Source organism: Convolutriloba macropyga, chromosome 11 (genome assembly GCF_964194025.1).
Source record: "Convolutriloba macropyga chromosome 11, txConMacr16.3, whole genome shotgun sequence".
In the NCBI taxonomy this organism is placed as follows: domain Eukaryota; kingdom Metazoa; phylum Xenacoelomorpha; order Acoela; family Convolutidae; genus Convolutriloba; species Convolutriloba macropyga.
Window position 1 is genome coordinate 12314932 of NC_134478.1, and position 20693 is coordinate 12335624.

The 20693-nt window shown below is 35.4% G+C and overlaps 4 protein-coding genes across 7 annotated transcripts in view; 3 read left to right on the forward strand and 1 right to left on the reverse strand.

Annotated features, from left to right (window-relative positions):
- The window catches only part of LOC142349540 (endoplasmic reticulum resident protein 44-like), a 558035-nt gene that overhangs the window by 178657 nt on the left and 358685 nt on the right, over positions 1–20693 (reverse strand). The gene's annotated exons all lie outside the window — the stretch shown is intronic.
- Positions 2742–3224, forward strand: LOC142349042 (adrenodoxin-like protein 1, mitochondrial). Its single transcript, XM_075400454.1, has one exon. The coding sequence runs from the start codon at positions 2742–2744 to the stop codon at positions 3222–3224; it is 483 nt and encodes a 160-aa protein (XP_075256569.1).
- On the forward strand, positions 3419–4914 carry LOC142350020 (tricarboxylate transport protein, mitochondrial-like). The gene has a single exon (XM_075401921.1). It carries the CDS (start codon positions 3425–3427, stop codon positions 4436–4438), a length of 1014 nt encoding a protein of 337 aa, XP_075258036.1. The 5' UTR covers positions 3419–3424; the 3' UTR covers positions 4439–4914.
- Positions 9329–19111, forward strand: LOC142349913 (uncharacterized). The gene is made up of 2 exons (XM_075401759.1): positions 9329–9696; positions 18474–19111. The coding sequence occupies exons 1-2, from the start codon at positions 9451–9453 to the stop codon at positions 18978–18980; spliced, it is 753 nt and encodes a 250-aa protein (XP_075257874.1). The 5' UTR covers positions 9329–9450; the 3' UTR covers positions 18981–19111.

Consider the following 20693-nt stretch of genomic DNA (forward strand, 5'->3'; position numbering starts at 1 on the left):
TTTGATTGCAAAAATTCTAGTAATTTGTTTAAGAATAATTTTATCAACTACGATATTTTTGGAAGGTGCTCAACCAAGAGTGGCACTACAGCCGATTAACCCGTTAATCGAACTTAATTATATAACCGTTCTAAAAAACCAACAGCTAAAACAAAAACAAGTCTCAAAAAAGTTTGTTAAAACAAAAGTAAGAGAGTTGTCGGGTACCAACAAAACGGACTTTGAGCCGTGGGCTGTAAGCCAAGAAAAAACAAATCTATTTCAGTTGGAAAATTTTTCAACGTCAATAGAGTGTCTAGAATGATGCTCATTCTCTTAAACATGTCTAATATTGGTTTTGTTTAGAGAGCGAAATGGAACCAGAAGTGGGAGATTATGTATATTATCTGCCGCAACTGTATGAAGTAGAAGCAGTTGTCCGACGAGGAGTCTATAGAATCTGCGGGGTCAAAACCCGTTTTAGAACGGTCGTGGCTCTGGATGAATTATACCCAACAACACTAACCCAGAGACCGCCTATTACTACGCAGGAATGGAATCGGATGGAAGTACGGTTAGAAAACAGCGAACAGCTGGGAGTTGCTTCCTTGCAATTGCAGGAGAAAGTTAAAAGTGGACAACAGGAAAATAGTATGCTACAAAGGCAAGTTGTTGAGTTAAAGCAACAACTAATCGTTGCCGAACAGTAACGGGAGCACTTTCGTGCTAGAATCGAAGCTAATAATAGTTTAGTTGAGTTGGAATGCCAACTCCAGCAAATGCGGCTCGATTGCGAGTCAGCAAGAACTGAATCAGACGTTTTGTCTGGGGAGCTAAAATCAGCTCTTAAAAAACTCGTTGAATACGAGGGGGAGCTGGAAGTAGCTCGGAAAAAAGCTTCAAAAACGGCTTCAAGGGTAAGAATATTAGATTTAAAATTGAAGGCGGAGATAAACGCCAAAGAGCTCACTACCCGACGACTACAGGATATTGAGAAAAAGTTACCAGGTACAGGAGCGTTGTCCATATACGATCTACTTTGGATTTTACCCGCTGCAACGATTGAGGAAATCTAACGGCGCTTCAGACGTCTGTCTCTTTTGAAAAACCCTGATAAAGGAGGCTCAACAGAGAGATTCCAGTTATTAAATCAAATAAGAAGCGTGCTTATGGATGACGGTGCACGTAATATATACGAAACTCATGGATGGAAGTTTGCTGCAAGTTTTTGAATTAATAATGAGTGGAGCATTATGCTTCCATAGGGGAAGGCAGTGTAGTGACACTACAAACATGCTCACGAAATTTTTAATGCGGAAGCTTTCGAAAATTACATTTTAAAGGCTGCAAACAAAAAAACACTTGAAAGTGACAGCAAAACAAGCTGATTTATGGCTCATTATTTATGAGACAGTATCTCTAACCAATTGTCATAAGGATTTATGGTTTAAACATTAGAACCGAGATTGTGTCAGAGAATAAATATGATGTTCAACGTTATCGTTGGGACCAAACACTGCGTTTGGCAAAAACAAACAGAGCAAGGACTCTGGGACCAAGTTATCTTGGTGAACGCAAATATAGATAAAACTGGGTTCTAAACTGTTAAATTCGAGTATCACGATTCATATTAACTTTTAACGCAAGTTTTAAAACTGCCTTCCCTACTTTACACTTTTATAAAAGTTAACTTGTATTAATCCTTCTTTGAGCTGAAATTTGCTTTTAATTTCTGAATTCAATTAGTTCCACCAATTCGAATTTTTCACAAGAATTCGGAGGACACTTTAGAATCCAAGTTAATTCGAAGGGATTCTATTTTGGTGACAGAGATATAGAACCCGGAACAAAAACCCAGTGTTTCGATTATCGGCACGGCCAGTGATTGTGTGGAACAGGTAACACAAGTGTTGTCAACACGGCAATCGTTGCTGCGAGAAAGGAAATACACTTTCTCGGCTCAAGGATTCGACTGAAAGAGGAAAGTTCAGCGGCAGTGACACAATAGGACATTGCGGATAAAACACAGAAATACAGTGAGTGCTGGGAGTGAACAATTTTTCAAGAGAAGGGAAGTCACAGCAAGTCATTGGGAGTGTCTGAGCAGTCAGTGGACTTTCTTTGGTCAGTGATAGTGGGCTGCTTCTTTGGGGTGAAAGATCTAGAAGAAGCGAATCCGCAGATTTTCAAGGGAGGAGAGCTGCATTGAATTATCACAATTATCCGAAGGGATTCTATAGTAGTGTCCCTTGTTCATCAACAGAAAGACACTAAGGATATGATGGGAAACTTTGTCGAAAGCTTTGGCTGAGTTGTTTCAATCTGCGTATACCACTTATTAGCTTCCCTAATATTTTAGAATACGCGCTTTTTAGCCCTTCACAATTTTGTTCATTTGAAGTGTTTCGTCAGAGTTCTATTTATACAGCACCTCATGACCCACCCAACAAGCGGAACAGTGAATTCCAACTATCAAACATTCCGCAGCTTATACAAAATTACCTTACAAACGGATTGTATTTTACATCTAAATATGCTAGGATCTAAGAGCAGTGTCATAGACGTTGAAATAATAAATGAATTAGGTATCAAGCCTACCCTCCGGCACAACAACACTACAGGTATGATCAACCTCAGTTATGCGTTTTGAACCGAGGTTAATAATGATGACTCATAAGTTTACTGGGGTTTTATTTATATTTAAGATTAGAAATGATTTGTGTTTTGTCGTGATGCTATTACGATCTTTTTCTTTGTCATCGATGCGTTTCGTGAAGCAAGGCTTCATTAAACCTTCCAGTCGAATTAAATTACAAAGACGAACTCTTCGATTGACGAATATCAAAAATCATGGTGATTTCGAATGGCACGATGCCGAGTCAGAAGATCAAGTAGTTAACATAACTTACGTGAATCGTGATGGAACAGAAACAAAGATCAAAGGAAAGATTGGAGATAACGTAATGTACTTAGCCCATCGTCATGAAATCGAAATTGAAGGTGCTTGTGAAGCTTCATTAGCTTGTTCAACCTGCCATGTTATTGTTGAGCCGAGTTACTTCGATTCATTACCTGAACCTTTGGAGGAGGAGGAAGATATGCTGGATCTTGCTCCTGCTTTGACACCAACTTCAAGATTAGGTTGTCAGATTATTTTAAACAAACAGTTAGATGGCATCAAAGTGACTCTACCGCCTATAACTAGAAACTTTTACGTTGACGGCCACAAACCTCAACCACATTAGAATGCAATAATAGATCAATATATAAAGACTATTTTTAGTTTCATGGTAACTCCTCCCCCCTGTTTATTTGACTTATGAGCTCCGAATGTAGCACGTTCAAAATTTTTGGCTGACTATAGTGGGAAACGATATAGTGTAGTAATCCGTGAAAACTTGTCTAATTGATTTTTACCTAATTTAAGCTTATCTTTCAGAGTAGGATGTTTGATCTATTTGACGTGAAGAAGGTGACCACGAGCAATCCTTTCTGCCCTTGTCAAAGCAGTTTAGTCCCCAGCAAAGCTACTAGGAACCTAGCAGCAGCCGCGACTGGATCTGCGCAAGCGGTCAAAATCAAATACAAGACAAATACTGAATACTATCTTAAATCAATTCTATCAGGAGGTATTGCTGGTGGTATAGAAATATGTATTACTATGCCAACAGAGTATGTCAAAACACAGTTACAACTAGACAAAGGTTCTGGGAAAACACAGTATAATGGAATTGTTGATTGCGTGAAGAAAACAGTCCGAGAGTTTGGAGTTAGAGGTCTCTACCGAGGACTTGGTTCTATGATCCTTTTCTCAGTTCCCAAGTCTGCGGTTAGATTCGGAGGATACGACATTGTGTCTAAATGGGTTTCTGGAGGTACCGGTAAAGTTACTAAATTCGAGGCTTTAGGATGTGGTCTCTGCGCAGGTGTCCTAGAAGCACTTTTTGTTGTGATTCCACAGGAAACAATAAAAACAAAAATGATTCACGATCGGAATCAACCGATTCCTAAATACAAGGGAACCATAAATGCCGTGTCTACCATCATAAGGCAAGAAGGGTTCAGTGGAATTTACAAAGGTGTTACAGCCACTGTTATGAAGCAAGGAACGAATCAAGCAGTTAGATTTTACGTCATGTATTTACTAAATAACGCTTACAGAGGAGAAAACGATTCAAAGACCATCCCTTTCTATCTGACTTTCGTATTCGGAGGAATCGCCGGAGCTTCGAGCGTTTTTGCCAACACGCCGATCGACGTCATCAAAACTAGAATGCAAGGAGTTGATGCCCACAAATACAAAAGCAATTGGGATTGTATTAAACAGGTGTACAGACAAACAGGGCTTTTTGGGTTCTACAAAGGAACTGTTCCCAGATTGGGACGGGTATGTGCTGACGTGGCCATAGTTTTTACCATCAAAGAACAAGTAGTTAAATTTTTGAACTTTGTTTGGTGAGTTTATTAATTTTACGGGCACTTAATAAATGGCATCCAATTATCCATTCCTCATATAACGAAGATGCCAACAAGGTTGTATAAATAATCACGGCCTTTCATTTAATAAAGATATTTAATATGTATTGAATTGTATATAAAACACAATATTTTAAACGAAGTAGTGTTTCATAATTTGAGACGAATGTTTTCATGGTAGTTGCGCTTTTTTTCATGATTAATGTTACTCAATTGCAAATTGGTGCTATTTTTGATTTGTAATGTATTTCTGGTAGCAATAAAAGGTATCGGGCCCAGCCCGGCTTGCCCCCGTTTGAGTCAATCATTAATATCATGCTACGCGTGGTATATCTATTACTTGAATTATGTCACCGCCAAAACCTTTCAATATTTAAATAGCTTTCAAAAAGATATTTGCTAATAACAATTTGATATCTTGTTGTATATTGGTTTATGAAATTAAAAGCACGAAGACTTTTCGCTTTCAATCTTAGCTGCCTGGAGGTTCTTAATAATTAGAGATTGGAGCATGTACCAATTTTTAGCTTATAATACAAACTACATTTGACATAAGGTGCAATTCATTGACGCAAAAAAGGAAAACACGTTTTGAAAATATAGTAAGAAATTGAACAAGAAGAAGAGCCTTGTTCCAACTCGCTAAACATCAAACAAAATCTGTTCTAAAAATAAATCTAATTATCACAGATACGTATTGTTAGCCGTGTTTGAAAATAGTCATGTTCCTATATAGTAAAGAAGGTTGATGAGCATTGAAGCTCGTAACGATTATTGTTCCGACCCCTCTTGAGGGGGAAGGAACTATATACTCAAACGGGTTTTTTTTTGATCAGTCAATTTTGGCCGATCAATATATTCATCCTGAAGAGTTGAGACTGGTATCATTAGAAAGCTTGTCAAGCGTAGAATATGGAAATAAAAAGATTGTTTTAATTTCCGTTTTTTATAGGGAGTTATCGAGGTTTCAATTTTGAGAAAATAGTGTGAATTCTGGCGAGATTTTCACTTTTTCCGGAATTTTTGAACAAAACTTCGGCAATTTTGTTAAATTTTGTCAATTTTTTTTTGAAAGTGTTGTTGATTTTTATTTGTAAAAACAAAAAAAAATCAAAAGAATATTGTAGGCTATTTTTATTATTATTTTTGTCAAAAATTCTGGCTAAATATTTCAAAATTAAGACTTCTTCAAAAACAGCACGAAATAATTTCCTTTAGTCCATTTTGATTCAATTTACAGGAAGTACAGACCCACGGACCACTAAAACAATTTTTGTAGACTCAAAAGGGGGGTTGTTACATCAAATTCCTCTGTAATTAAAACTTCGTCGTTTTTTTGCTAAATTTATTTTTGATTATCAAAAACGCAGAATTTATTTTTGATTTTTTAACTAACAAAAAATCAATATCTGTAGCATTCGAATAATTAAATGATCTTAAAGAACAAACAGCATTAGCAGGGCTGGTTTTGGACCAATCTTCGACTGGTATAATCCAAAAATAATTCGGATTGTAAACAGTCGGCCTTTTTTATAAAGAAAATTCGATCTCTTCTACAATAATTAAATAACAGAACCTTTCAAAAAAAGCTAACTAATGATAGTTCCAATTCGGTTCTGGGTTCCTAATTAGCTCCACAGTTTTGTATCTAGTTGATTACTTGAAAGCTTATGATCGTTTTGACTTTTAAAAGTATTTGATTTTCAAATAAATGACTTATTGAACTTTTGCCTCTATTTCTATCTTTCTTTGGTCAACGTGTAGCTTATTGTCCGCAATGAAAGAATGCTTCTTCTTTCTATTGAAATTAAATTCAATCTTTTTTGTGGTTTTACCCCTTAGTTATGTCTACTGGCTTTGATACAACTTAATTTCAAATTTTCTAAGTTTTTTGGTATTTGCCCATTTTTCACGTTTTCTAGTTTTGTCACATTATCACGTTATTGACAGTTCAAATATCACATTATTGGCTTTCAAAATAAGGTTTAATTGGTATTATTAAAATGCTTGAAGATATAGATTGTGAATTTGACGGCTTCGACACTACTTTCTCGAAGAATTTAATTGATTTTTTTTAAATTGTCTTTAACTGTCGTTTTTACTTTCTCTTTTTAATCGCATGAAATTTTACTCTACAATGATCCGCTTTCTTTGCTTTTTCATGGAAGAACAGGTGAGACGATATTCTGCTTTTAGTTGATAGCTAATAGCTTTCATGACTCTGAAAAGATTGTTTTCCAAATTAAAAAAATTACTTTTTCGCAATTATGTTCCTTTTATTGTCTGGTTGTTATCTAGTCTCGTTAATTACGGGCCAATTATGACATTATTGTTGCCAAAGGAAGGTTTCAAAAGAGGAGTAGTGTCGCGCAATCTAATGTTTTGAAGAATTCATTTACTTTACTGTCTTCGACACGAAAAAAAAGGTCTATTGATTTTTGGTTTTTGTAATGTTTGACGTTCTTTTTGTAGACATAAGACATATTCTTGATAATTGCAATTCTCATGGGCTCTTTTTGGAAGATTATACGAACCTAATTAATTTTTTTCTGTAATTAATGGCGTTCATGTCTTTGGAAATATTTTTTTTTCGAAAAAAATTTAAAGTGTCACTTGTTTTTGCATGTTTTCCATTTTTGTCTACTTGTTACCTTGCTTCATTAATGAGAGGTCACATATTATATTGTCGGTGGTTGAAGAAAGTGAAATTGAACACATTTTGATGGCCATAGTATGGCTTTATGGTTTCAAAAGCGTTTTCTGCCAAGTTTTATTTGATTTTTTGTTTGTTGTCTATATGTTCTTTTTGTAACCTCGTGAAAAATTGAATACCGGCAGCTCTTAATTCCTTTTATGGAAGAATTGGTAATCGTAAACCTATGGGATATTTTATTTGATTTCTAATGGTTTTCATTGTTTCAAAATTAATTGTTTTAAAGAAATAAGCGAATTTTTCAACTTTACTGTTTTTGTTCTTTATTGTCTAATTGCTACCATGCCTTTTTATTGACTACTCCCTTATCTTTTCTGTTGAAATGCAAGTTATTTCGTATAATGTCTGTTTTATTTGACGGTATTTTGACTTTGTTATTAAGTTTTGTTTTTTAAAACGGACATGAAGTTTTTGATGTAATTAATTTTTGTTGTTGCTGTTATTTGATTTTGCTGTGCGTCTTGACTCGCTTTCTTAATATTTGCAGCAATCTAATACGTCATTTTTGTTCCACCACAGTTATTTGCTTTGGAGACTTTCTTTTCGTTCATACACCAACTTTTTTGAAAATACTTGAACTTTTGGGTTTTTCTATGTTCCTCATTTGGTAAACAATCAAGCCAAAATTGTGGATGAGCGGGGTCGGAACCTTATGTGCGATCGCACATTACCGAGTCGCCTTGTTTCATTCACTTTTCTAAAAGGCAAGATTAGTTTAACGAAGTTTGTAGCAATTATTTTAATCGTCTGTGTTTTTTTAAAAAAAAGTTTTTGACGTTTTTTATTCTTTGGCTCGATTTTATTTAATGGTTTTACATTCCGAGTGAGATTTTCGCCCTTGATTTTTCGATTTTTGCATGATTGAAATTGATCTACCAAATTTAAGCCACTAACGTGAATCGTGGCAGTTTACTGCTAGAAGTGTAAAAGTGCGTCGAAGTTTTTTTTCCTTCTAAATCTCACTATTGGTCTCAAGAAAGCTCTAAGGACATCTTAACAGGCACAGGTACTATCACGCCACGATAAAGCACGCTAGAATTTTATCCAGCCCCGTCTGTTGTTCTGAGAGCACTTTGTCCAACTTTAGCTGTTTTTTTTTTTCAACTTACATCGCCTATTCTTTGTAGCTTATCTGAAGGCTTGAAGAAAAGTTGGAGGTTGGAGCATAAAAATCATGATTGAAGATCGGCTTCTTTCTAGAAATATCGTGACGGTCGAACAAAAATGCTTGTCATGGACCAAAGTCGAAAAAAGTTGTAAATGTTGGAAAAATATTTTTAAGAATATGGTTATTACGGATAACAAAACCTGCTAAAAAGGCACTTTGCATAAATTTTTATTTGCAAACTGCATTGCCTATTCGACGTTTTTGCAATCTTCACGGTTAACCTCTGGTACCTTATCAAAGGCGTGAAGAATAGCTCACCGGGTTAACCTTGATTGAAAATCAAACTTTTTGCTAAGCATATCCGGTTACAGTCGAAAAAAGTTTGTCCTGATTGACCCAAGACTCAAAAAGTTGGACAGATACAGATGGTTAATTTTTAATTGCTCTCGAACGGAGTTTGAAGCAATTATTGAAAACGTTTGTTTCTTTTTTCATGAAGAATTTTTGCTTCACCGTTTTTGCGCATTTGTCCTAGAACAGTCGTGCGATTTCACTTCTCGAGTGACTTTTTCACGTTTGACTTCCTGATTTTTGCGTGACCTAAATTGCTATTATTCAGAAATTTCATTGCTAAAGCAAAATTGTTTATGCAATGAGCTGTCACTAGGGCTTGAGAGACCAGAAGATAGTGCTTGAGTCTATTACGCTGAAGTTCAAATTTTCGAACCCCTAATTACCCATAAAGGCGTATCTAGGTTACAGCCCCCTCGGAATTAAAATGCGCCGCCTGTCGTTTGATGGCAATTTGTCCGACCGACGTTAGGCGATTTATGTTTCTAAGAGAAAATATATGGCGCCGATTTTTTAATGGTACCCGTTGGAGCTTTTGAGCTCGAATTAGAGGAACTGAACTAGAGGAAGAAACAGTTGCCGCAAATTAGTTTATGTAGAATAATGTCTTAAGTATAAAGTGAAACAAAAGGGAATGACCTTAATGATTTTAGAAGTTCAAAGATGAAATTGGTCATCACGATTGTTTTTTTTCCAGACCTAGCAATGAGCTAATGCCATGAAATACATAATCGACATCGGCGCTGTTTGATAGCTGGTCTGTTTGAGCAGAAACTTTCGGTAAAAGGATTTGAGACGGTGGAAATCCCAGAAAATCGTCAGCATGGCGTCCTATTCCTCGGCATCTAAAAAACAGAACCAGCCCGGAGAAAATCTTCGTGGTCGGATGTCACCCTTCAACGCTCTTCCTCCGATTAGCTCAACCGGAGGGTCCAGTGGTGTTGGTGGAAGCAGAAATGCCACTTTTGGAGCGGATTTGCATACAATAAGTGGACCGATGATTGGTTCGAGTAGCTCAGTTGCTGATATTACAAGGAAGGACGGACGACCTCCACCAATGAAACCAAAGGTGAGATTCTGGATTTGCCTCTTGATTCAGAATCTTGTGGCAGATATTTGATGCGTATTTTGTGATTAAATTCAGCATTGTGACGCCTGCGTTTACGGTAACATTTTTCATTTTTTGAGAAATGCAAAACTTTAGGCCAGTTTCAAATATTGGAAATATTTTATTTCTCTCAGAAATAGTTCATTTGCTTCGCATTTTACTTCATAAACAAATTTATCTGTAAGACGCTCCTGAGGTATTAACGGCGTTTTCTAGCCAATATATGCACAAGTTCAATATGTGATGGCTTCATATCAAGTTTCAAAGATGCAAATTTCTCGAAACTTTTAGCTTGGACCCCTCTTGGGGGGGGGGAGGAGGAGGAGGAGCTATATACTCAATTGAAGACAAGCGCAGGATTATTCTGCTCCTCCTTCACGGCCGAGATGACAGCAATCAACATGACCCTAGAACATCTTCAGCGCAACTGGACACCACAAACGGTCAGGATACTCACCGACTCACTATCAGCAGTGGAACGTTTGGAAGAAGGACCGGAAAAACAAAGGTGCAGTTTAGGTAGACAAATCTGGAGCAAGTTAGCCGTATGCCCTGGAACCCAGATAGTTTGGATCCCTTCGCACTGTGGAGTACAAGGCAACGAAGAGGCCGACCGAGTAGCAAATGCCGCCACAACACTGGAACCAGAAAAGAGGCCAATCACTCTTCAAACGGCGACGACCGCTATCAAATTGGACGCAAGGAGGGAAACTCTGAAGTTCTACGCAGGTGCAGCCAGGATCTTCAAAGCGAGGAAGCTTGACAGGAGAAGAGACCAAACCATATGGAACCAACTCATGTCAGGCCACAGCCTGCTAGACAGGGCAACCCTCAGAAGATTTGGGGCGACAGAATCGGACCGTTGCCCTGACTGCGACGAACCCCACACTGCTGAACACGTCATGAAGGTTTGTCAACGAGGGGCGAGCCTACGACATCGGATGATGGGAAACGAGGAGCCAAAAGACCACTTTATCAATAACCCAAGGAACCTAATCAAATTGGTGAAACACGCGGGGATTTATCCATATTAGCCCGGGAGGAGCTACACGGATCCTGAAGAAGAAGAAGAAGAAGAAGAAGCTATATACTCAAATGTGCTTTTTTTGTTCAGACAATTTTGGCCGATCGATATATTCATCGTAGAGAGCTTGTCATATTCATCATTAGAAAGCTTGTCCAGCGTAGAATGTGCAATTAAAAAGAGTTTTTTGATTTTTGTTTTTTACAGGGAGATATCGAGGTTTAAACTTTTGAGGAAATAGAGTGAATTCCGTTGATTTTATTCACATTTTTCGGTAAAACTTGTTAAAAATTTTCAAGAAAGTCTTGTTGTTTTTATTTTTGAAGACAAAAAATATTGTCGGCTTTTTTTATTTAATTATGTCAAAAATTCGGGCTAAATATTTCACAAAATTCAGACTTTTTCATCAAAAACAGCACGAAATAAGTTTCTTTAGTTTACTTTGATTAAATTTGCATGAAGTGCACACCCAACAACAACTAACACAATCTTTGTAGACTCAAAAAGGGGTTATTTCTACTTCAACTTCCGTTGCGAGTGCTCTGTAATTGAAACTTTGCCGTTTTTTGCTAACTTTATTTGTTTATTATCAAAAAAGCAGCGCGTATTTTTGATTTTTAGCTAACAAAATATCAATAACTATGTTATTCGAAAAATTAAGTGTTCTTAATGGACGAACAGCATCAGTAGGGCTGGTTGTGGACCAATCTTTGACTGTTACAATCCAAAAATAATTCGGTTTGTAATCAGTCGGTCTGTTTTAAAAAAAATCGATCTTTTTTATATTATTTAAATAACAGAACGTTTCAAATCAAAGCTCACTAATGATGGGTTCAATTGGCTTCCAAATTAGCTCCAAATTAATTTATGTAGTTAATTGCTTGAAAACTTATGGTCGTTTTGAATTTTGAAAATATTTGATTTTTAAATAAAAACTGGCTTATTGAACTTTGCCTACATTTTCCTTTTAATTTGGTCAACTTTTAGCGTAGTGTCAGCAATTAAAGAATGCTTCTTTTTTCTAATAAATTGAAATTCATTCTTCATTGAGGTTTTATGCCTTAAGTTATGGTTTTATGGCTGTGATACTACTAGATTTTACATTTTTTTTTATTTTTAGGTATTTGCCCATTTTTCATGTTTTCTACATTTGTCACCTTTTCACTTAATTGATGGTTCATATATCACATTATTGGCGTTCAAAATCAGGCACAATTGATAAAAATAAATATCCTCAAAGATATAGATGATGGTTTTATAGGGCTTCGACACTACTTTCTCGAATTTTTGATTTTCTTAATTTTGTCTAACTGTCGTTTTTACTTTGTCTTTTTAGTCGTTTGAAATTTCCCGATTAATGACCCGGTTTCATTGGTTTTCTTGGAAGAATAGATGAGCCGATATTCCGATATTAGATGATAGCTGATGGCTTTCATGACTTTGAAACAATTGTTTTCCAAAATAAAAAAAAAACACTTTAACTTCGCAATTTTGGTTCCTTTTATTGTCTGTTTGTTACCTAGTCTCGTTAATTACAGTCCGAATATGACATTGTTCTTGCCATGGAAAAGTGTCAAAAGGGATTTTTGTCGCAAATCTATTGTTTTTAAAGAATTCGTTATGAATTTACTGGCTTGGACACGCGTTTTTCACAAAAAATAAATTAATTTTTGATTTTTGTCATATTTGACTTTCTTTTTGTAGATGTAAGACATATTCTAGATAAGTGCAAGTCCAGGGGCTTCTTTTGGAAGAATAAAGGAACCTATTTAATTAATGTATTTTGTAATTAATGGCTTTCATGCCTTTGGAAATATTTTTTTGTTCGAAAAAAAATTAAGTATTACCTAACTTCGCCTTTTTTCTTTGTTGTCTACTTGTTACCTAGTTTCATCAATGAAAGGTCGCATAATACAATATCGATGTTCGAAGAAGGTGCAATCAAACATATTTTGAGGGCCAAGGTATGGCTTTAAGGCTCCGAAAGTGTTTTCTGGCAAGTTTTAATTGATTTCTTGTTTATTGTCTATTTGTTGTTCTTTTTGTAACCGCATAGAAAATTGAATACCGACAGTTCTTAATTCCTTTCTATAGAAGCATTGGTAATTGGGAACCTAATTTTTCAACTTTAATGTTTATGTTCTTTATTGTCTAATTGTTACCAAACCCTATTATGGACTCGTCCCATTTCTTTCATGGTGAATTACAAGTTATTTTGTTTAGTTTCAGTTTTATCTGACGCTATTTTGACTTGTTATTAAATTTTGTTTTTAAAAACGGACATAAATTTTTAAATGTAAATAATGTTTGTTTTTGTTTGATTTTGCTGTTCGTCTTGACTCGCTTTCTTAATTTTGGCATATCTCATCAATCTAATGCATCATTTTTACTACACTGAGTTATTTGCTTTGGAGGCTATCTTTTCGTTCATACACCATTTTTTTTTGAAAAATACTTGAATTTTTGGATTTTTCTGCCTGTTCCTCATTTGGTAGACAATTATGCCAAAATTGTGGATGAGCGGGGTCTGAACCTTATATGCGATCGCACATTGCCGAGCCTCCTTGTATTGTTCAAAATTTAAGATTTTCTGTACCTCCAAATTGTTTTTTCTTTACTTCCAAAAACTAGCTAGAAGTGAGTCATATTGCATTGTGGGCCAATGTGAGTCGTATTGCATTCTGGGGAAAGAATTTTAAAAGAATGCTTAATATCTTTCTGCTCAAAATAATCGGGCTTGCATGTGGGGCTCGCAACAAATCATGCCCCGCAACAAAACAAAAGGTAGATCTTGAACTCTAACTTTGATCATTCTTGAGAGGTATATTGGAAAAAATGGAAGAAATCCTGCATAGAGTTTCTACAAATATAACTTAATGGCAGCTGGCAGCGCCCAAAGGGCGCTATCCTCTTCCCTTTCCCACTTTTGTCACCATAAAATGATCGGAAATAGTATCGCTTTCAAGGATACACCAATGACACAGAAAACGACCACCTTGGGCCAACACGCGACTAGGTGAATATACACTATAAATAAATTATGCTAATAGTTTTTGATAATTTTAGCAGTAGGGTGAAATTGTTGTCTAAAGTTTGGGTATTTTGGCATATTGGGTGTTCTGTCCTGACACCCTGTGAACGTATAATAATTGGAGGCTATAATTTTACCGGTTTACAATTGGAAATACTCTTTAATCGCGCGAGTAGAGCTTAGTTGACAAATTGCTACCAATCTGCTTTAGTGTTCTTGATTGCTACTGCATCTGAGTTAGTTTGTTCTTTGTATAAGGTGACTACTTTGTGTACATCCGCAACCTAGTATATATGTGCTGAATATATCAAAGTGCCGTTTGTTTTTGAAGTATTTCTCGGCGTCTTGAGGGTTTTATCGAAAGCGAACACACTTATCGTTGGTAAAGTGGTAAATTGTGGATCAAAGCTTTCATGGCTCTAATTGTTTAATTTCATGCAACAAAACTTGAGATGAATTATTTATCATCAGAGTCACTTAACGGGATCTGTGTTATGTCTGCTTTGATGTTGATGATTGGCCTTGAACATTGGTAATAAAGTTGTCAATAGTTGGTCTAGTCCAACAGGCAGAATTCGTCATATTATGAAGAGTTTGCTTAGATCTGATATACTGAACCTAAAGCAGTCAAATTTCATGTCATCTTATTTCTCAAGGTTCTTATATTAACATGGATCGTTCCAATCCTTAATGTTTTTTGGGAGGGGGAAAGAGGAGGACGGGCTAGGAAGTACAGTTTTGTCTGATCGATTTCTAAATTTTGAGAAACCAAAATGGTGCCACGTAAGGGCTCTTGTTAAACTGAATCGCTCATTGAAGAGAAGTCGTATTTTCATTTCTCAAGGGAAAGAAAGGATTGTTTTGCCCATGTTTTTCACCCTTTCACGCTTCAAATAACCTTGTTGCTTAAGGGAATAGTAGATACCTAAGATACCTTATCGATATCGCAAAATTAATAATATAGTTGATTTATTGACATTCAAAAAAATTACTGAATCTTATATGGCAACTTAAGAAAACAGTATAAAATTGGAACTATAAGTGCAAAAAAATCTTTATTTGCAATAATTCAATAGTTTTGGGTGGTTGTGCTTGTGCGCAGCAGAATTCCATCTTCGGTTGCAGACGGATTGCGTAAGTGGCATTGGAAAATGTAGCTTCAAGTTTTCATACTGATCAATTTTTCTCTTCACGACACGCGTTTTTTCATTAACGGAGATATTCTACGTTTTATTATTTCGTGGAAAATGAGATAATTTAATAATTGCTCTCAAACAAAGTTTGTAGCAATTATATTAGTCCCGTCGGTCTTTTTTTTATGCGATTCTTCGCTTGACCGATTTTTCGTCTGATGCAATTTTCAATTTCTTTGACATTCATTTTTTTACTTTTCACGTCTTTCCAAACGCACGGGCCAGAAGACGTCCTTAAGGGTTGATAATTAGTTACTGAAAAAAATTTATTTGCCACGGAATAGATTTCAATTTTTTAATATGACAAATTTAAGCATTTTTTTTATAAAACTTGCATTTTCAGGTTTTTTGAAAATTTTTGCGGTTTTTAGTTTTATTCAGCCTCGAGCCAAGGAACATCATCTCGGGTTTGACAATAGATAACTACATAGTTTCTAAATGTAATGGAATGTTTTTCAAAATTTTAACACTTTTTGCAACTTTTTTCATTTTTTGACGTTTGTCATTTTTCAGGTTTTTCAGCCCAACAGAAAATCTCCGTTAGGCTTTCTTAATAAGTTACTAAAAAATTTTTGAACATGGATTAATTTTCAACTTTTATTATCACAAATTTTAGCGGTTTTTTGTACGCAACTTGCAATTTTCTGGTTTTCAATTTTCTTTGTCGTTTTTTTCCAGCTTCAAGAGCCTTATAACCTCCTCTAGGGTTTGATTATAGGCTACTATATAGCTTCTAGATGTAATGGAATGTTGGTCAAGATTTAAATATCAGCAATTTTTAAAAAATATTTTCAATTTTAAGTTTTTTGAGTCTTGACTTTTTTATAATTTTTTCCGGCACCAGTGTCCTAGTGACCTCCTCCAAGGTTTAATGATAAGCTCTTGCATAGTTTCTAGAATTAATGGAATGGATATCAATATTTTAATGACTCCAGTTTTAGCAATTTTTAGGTAAACTTTAATTTATTAGATTTTCCGAAAAATATCAAGTTCCAAGTTTATGGATCTTTATGAGCCAGTGAAACTTTTTAAAGCTTGAAATAGGGATATTGGATAGTCTCTTGAGGCAATGAAATGGTTTCGAAGATTTTCTTATCTCTAATTTCAGCAAGATTTTTCTAAAATATGCATGCGATTGTTTTCAATATTTCTGAATATTTTTGTTCTTTTCTGAGTTCAAAAATATTCAAAAATTATACAAAAATAATCTATTGGCCAACGAAGCTTTTCAAGTCTTGCAGATGGGTTGCTTGACATAACTGCAGAGACAATAAATAGTTTTGAATTTTTACTGCAAAATCTGGAAGCTTTTCTTTTAAATTTGGCAATATTTTGCAAATTTTCAAAATATCAGTTTTTATTTATTTACTCACAAGGCTAGAAAACTAAAAGTTTCAGAATCGAATCAAGCTAAAGCTAGCCTCACCGTGGCTAGCTACTGACGAAGCCAACCGCTCGCCGGACGTTTGAGAGCAATTCGCCCGACCATATTCGGTTATGTTTTGGAAATATTTAAATATATTCTGCCATAGCAACGTTAAAATTAAAACAAAATGTGAATGCTTTGATACGTTTTTTGATGCAGTTGCAAGAAATGCTCTTAGTTAACGGATGTAACGGATAATATTAACGCTATGTTATTTTACCTTTTATTTTTTCTTGGAAAATGAGATAATTTTTTAAGAAATACTTAATTATATTCTGCCATAGCCAAGTCAAAATTGAGGAAAAAAATGTGGACGCTTTGATACGTTTTTTGATGCAGTTGCAAGATGTTCTTAGTTTTGCAGTTTAATTCAAGTTATACCACCGACAGTATAGAGGGATAAAATAAAATTGATTCGTTGACTAAATCGGTCTAGTATACTGTTTCCATGGTGTCCCGCTTTTTTTCCCTAAATATTTAACCCCCTATCATTTCAACACGATTTGTTCACCCCTCAATCATTCAACCCCTCTATCCTTTCACTACGGTTTTAATTTTTTAAACTTAGGGCTATTAAATTCCTGAAATAATCAATTGCGCATGCCTCGCGGGTCATGGCCATGCCTCAGCGGCCCGTGGCACTTGTTGTGAAGCAATCACAAACGAACATGGAATGAAGTTATCAGCTTAATCAAGACATATTGACTGGTTGGCTAATTGGTGGGATGAAATGATAGAGGGGCGAAATGATAGAACGTTAAATGACAGAGAGGTTTATATGATCCGGGGTTAAGATATGCGGGGTTAAATGACAAGGAAGGGCCAAAAAGTAGTAGAACCTGTATCCAACATTTTGGTAGCCATCATTTATCCTCAATCCCAGTTTGACGATCCCGACAATATTATGGGTGTGGTGCTGCATTTTCTCATGAGTCACTAACGTGTGAGCAAAATTTTTGTATTTTGATGTATGTTTACCACAAAATTCCTTTTCTTGTTTGTCTGTTGTATTTTTGTTGTAAAAATTGTTCTTCTTTGTTAAGAACCTCTAGATTTTCAAATTTGACTCTTTGGTGTTAAATAAATTTAGCTTAAACGGTGAAATTATTTTCGAACTTAATGAAAAGAAAATATACAACCTGAAGGCAATTGTATTATGGTCTGAAAATTGTTTGACTGCCTGTTATAATTGTTATGATAGGTGTATTTAAAATTAACCTCTTGATTATAAAAGCGTTGTTTCAACAATCAGACGTTCGCAACTTATGCAATAAATTTGTACATACAATGCTGGGGAGACAATGAATTGTACCGAAAATTGTCGAGTTTTATCTGACATGAACCTTGAACAAAATGAAAAGCCTAAGGGAACTTTTTACACCTCCTAAGACTGACTTGAAAAGTTATGATTATCCATTAGATAATTGTCCCTAAGATCAGCTAATTTCTGATTCATCAAATATGATTAACTGCTTTTTCGAAATATAGAAATATCTAAATCAGCATTTAAATTAAAAAGTTTGCGTACTCTCGTTATCGGTCTTTTTTTGGTTACCTGCCATTTTTCCTGAACTTTGAGGACTATTAATCAAACAATGTTTGCTGCCACTGTCAACCACTGCAATATTTCCTTGCCGCGTTGGAATTTGTATCCATCACAATAAAAAAAAGATTAGCGCTCAAAAATTAATTTTTATATTTCGCCTTGTGATTTTCTAGCATTCAACTTTTACATCGTATCTTAACCTTATAGCCTCGTTTTTACCCCAAATCATTTCCCCAGACGCTACGTTTCACTTATTTTTTGTCGATTTTACCAGTTATAAAATGAATGAAAATGGGGTGCGCTGATGGAGGGGTGAAATAATTGATGTGAAAAAGGGGAATACCCTTAAAATTTGGGTATTGTCCTGCGCGAACTATTTAGCGATTATGCGATCGGATTACTCTACTCTGCTACTTTAGCTGTATTTATGGGTTCAAATGAAGGTAGAAACGTGTCCCCCCCTCCCTCCCTCCCACCACCACCAATCATCACTACTGGAGCTTCCTTATGTGTTTCAGCTTCCCATGCCTGGCCATGGCAAGTCAATCAAGTCTTCCAGCAAACCAACAACAATGTCCTTCAATTCAAAGCCAAGTGCTCTCGCCGACAGATCTCGGCCTGCAATCGCGGGAGGCGACAACCGACATCTAAGCGTGCTTCAGAATCCAAATATAGCACATGCCCAGACTAAGTTTGAGCTAAGAACACCACAAAGCAGCTCAACTTTGGCTCAAAATGAAACTGTAACAGTTCAAAAAACTTCGAAGAATATCACAACTACGAACGAAATCATAAAACTCTGTATAAAGATGCCAAATTCCGCTAGAGAAATTTTGACAGTTAAATCTTCGGCCACATTTAACCAGATTTTGACCATGATCCAGAAAAAGAAACGTTTTAAAGAGCCGGAGTTTATTACTAGCGATGTTCCAGCTAAAAGAATTTCAGGCAATAAGCTGGCTTTAAGTTTAATTGATTTTGGAATAGAGAATAACTCAGTTTTGCATTGCGATGAATTGTTATAAAAGTTTTTTTGCAAAATAAATTGTTTAAAGTTGCAAATTGTTTATATTACTAATCTTGTACAAATGTTGATATATAAAAAACAATTCAAGTTAGTTTAAGATAAATTCTCATGAATAAATTATTTTTGTTAGTTGTAGTTTTTAGAAGAAGCTTTTAATGAACAAATTTACTAATAAAAGTCATTTCGTGAAAATAGTTATGATTTTCGCTTCCTCTTTTTTCGCACAAATTTCTATCGGGTAGATCTCACTTATTTTCTGTCCATAAAGACATTGCTTTGAGCTGACGTCTGCTATCGAGCTCTTTGACGCACCTCTTATAACGAGGTTAAAGTCGAAAGGCAATGACGGATTGAAAAGGCAAATCTTGAAGAAACCTGGCACTTGATTGTTAGTAGATAGTTTTTCGACCGAAGTGATAGCAACGTTCAATATAATAGCTGCAATAAGTCATGTAGTTTAAGCGCACAAGAAAAGTTCTGCTTTCATTGCATTTCTGTGAAAAGGGCCGCAAAATTTGAAGAATAGGTTGGATGACATCCGCTTTTGAACTTCAAATTACATTGTTAACATATATTTAGTCAATGAGTGCGACCAAAATATCCATAAAACATGCAGTAGAAATGACTTTTTACACAAAATCAGTTATTTAGAGTTAGAAGCCATAGAAAACCTGTTGGCTTCAGACCAATTGATAGTAACAAACCTCCAGATAGACGACGAGTTCAACATGAAACTGTCGGAAGAAGCAAGAACTGACTCGAAGCAAAAATCAACATGGGCGAAGAAACGCAGAAAAAAATTCATTGTCTGTTAACCTTTTTCATGAAAAACTTGCATAATGCAAAAAAAGATAACAGTTGCTAAACGACAAAAAGTCGCTAAACGACAAAATCATCAAAAAACACTGAAAAGTTGCTAAACGACAAAATCATCGAAAAAAAAACAAGTAGTTAAAAATCGCAATTTAAAGTCTGATATATCAAAAAAATGATCAAATACGCACCTAAACGTACAAATGTTTGTTAGTGTTTTCTGTTCTACGTCGGAAGAGACGTTTGGGTTGATAAGTCTTAAATAAAAATTCAAAAAAGCTGCTTTGAATGCCACATATGAACGAAAAGTTTCGTTCTCTCAGAAAAAACTTTTATGCTTTTTTGTGCTTTCCCTCAGAATAAAGCATCAAAAAAGTTAATCTATTTTATCTTTTTTTAAACTTTTATAACAGATTTACCAAAGCATTTTCACATCCGGACGTATTGACTTTTACATCCTGCTGAAGTAACACTTCATTGATTTAAAAACTGAACAAGGCTATAGCTCCTCTTCCAGGAGTAAAACCAATAACGACTCTAATCATAGTCTCGCTATCCTTCCGCAGCTTTTAAAAGAGATAACTCCATCAAAATTTTATTCTGGTTGGTCTTAGTGACCCCCGCTATAAATCATTGTGCTAAGGTTACTTTTGTACCCTGACTTTCTCGCACTAATAATGGGTATATTAACAGCTAATTTTTGAGCTTTTTATCCCAAAATCAAATCACTGTCTTGATGTATTAATTGGATCTCTCCTCTAAATCGCTAAATTCTACTGTAAAATAGCCTTTTTATATGCTCATTTTTGAGAAATTAATTTTTACTACTTAGTTGAAAACAATTCGGGAGGAATACTGGGCAGCTGCTACCCAGTCGAAGACAGCAGGCTAGCTAGTT

What these genes read in the sequence shown, in the direction of transcription:
- LOC142349042 (XM_075400454.1), top strand. Translation starts at nt 2,742, where the DNA reads ATGCGTTTCGTGAAGCAAGGCTTCATTAAACCTTCCAGTCGAATTAAA.
- LOC142350020 (XM_075401921.1), top strand. Translation starts at nt 3,425, where the DNA reads ATGTTTGATCTATTTGACGTGAAGAAGGTGACCACGAGCAATCCTTTC.
- LOC142349913 (XM_075401759.1), top strand. Translation starts at nt 9,451, where the DNA reads ATGGCGTCCTATTCCTCGGCATCTAAAAAACAGAACCAGCCCGGAGAA. An exon ending in CTCCACCAATGAAACCAAAG is followed by an intron (nt 9,697 to 18,473) that starts GTGAGATTCTGG and finishes TATGTGTTTCAG; the next exon opens with CTTCCCATGCCTGGCCATGG.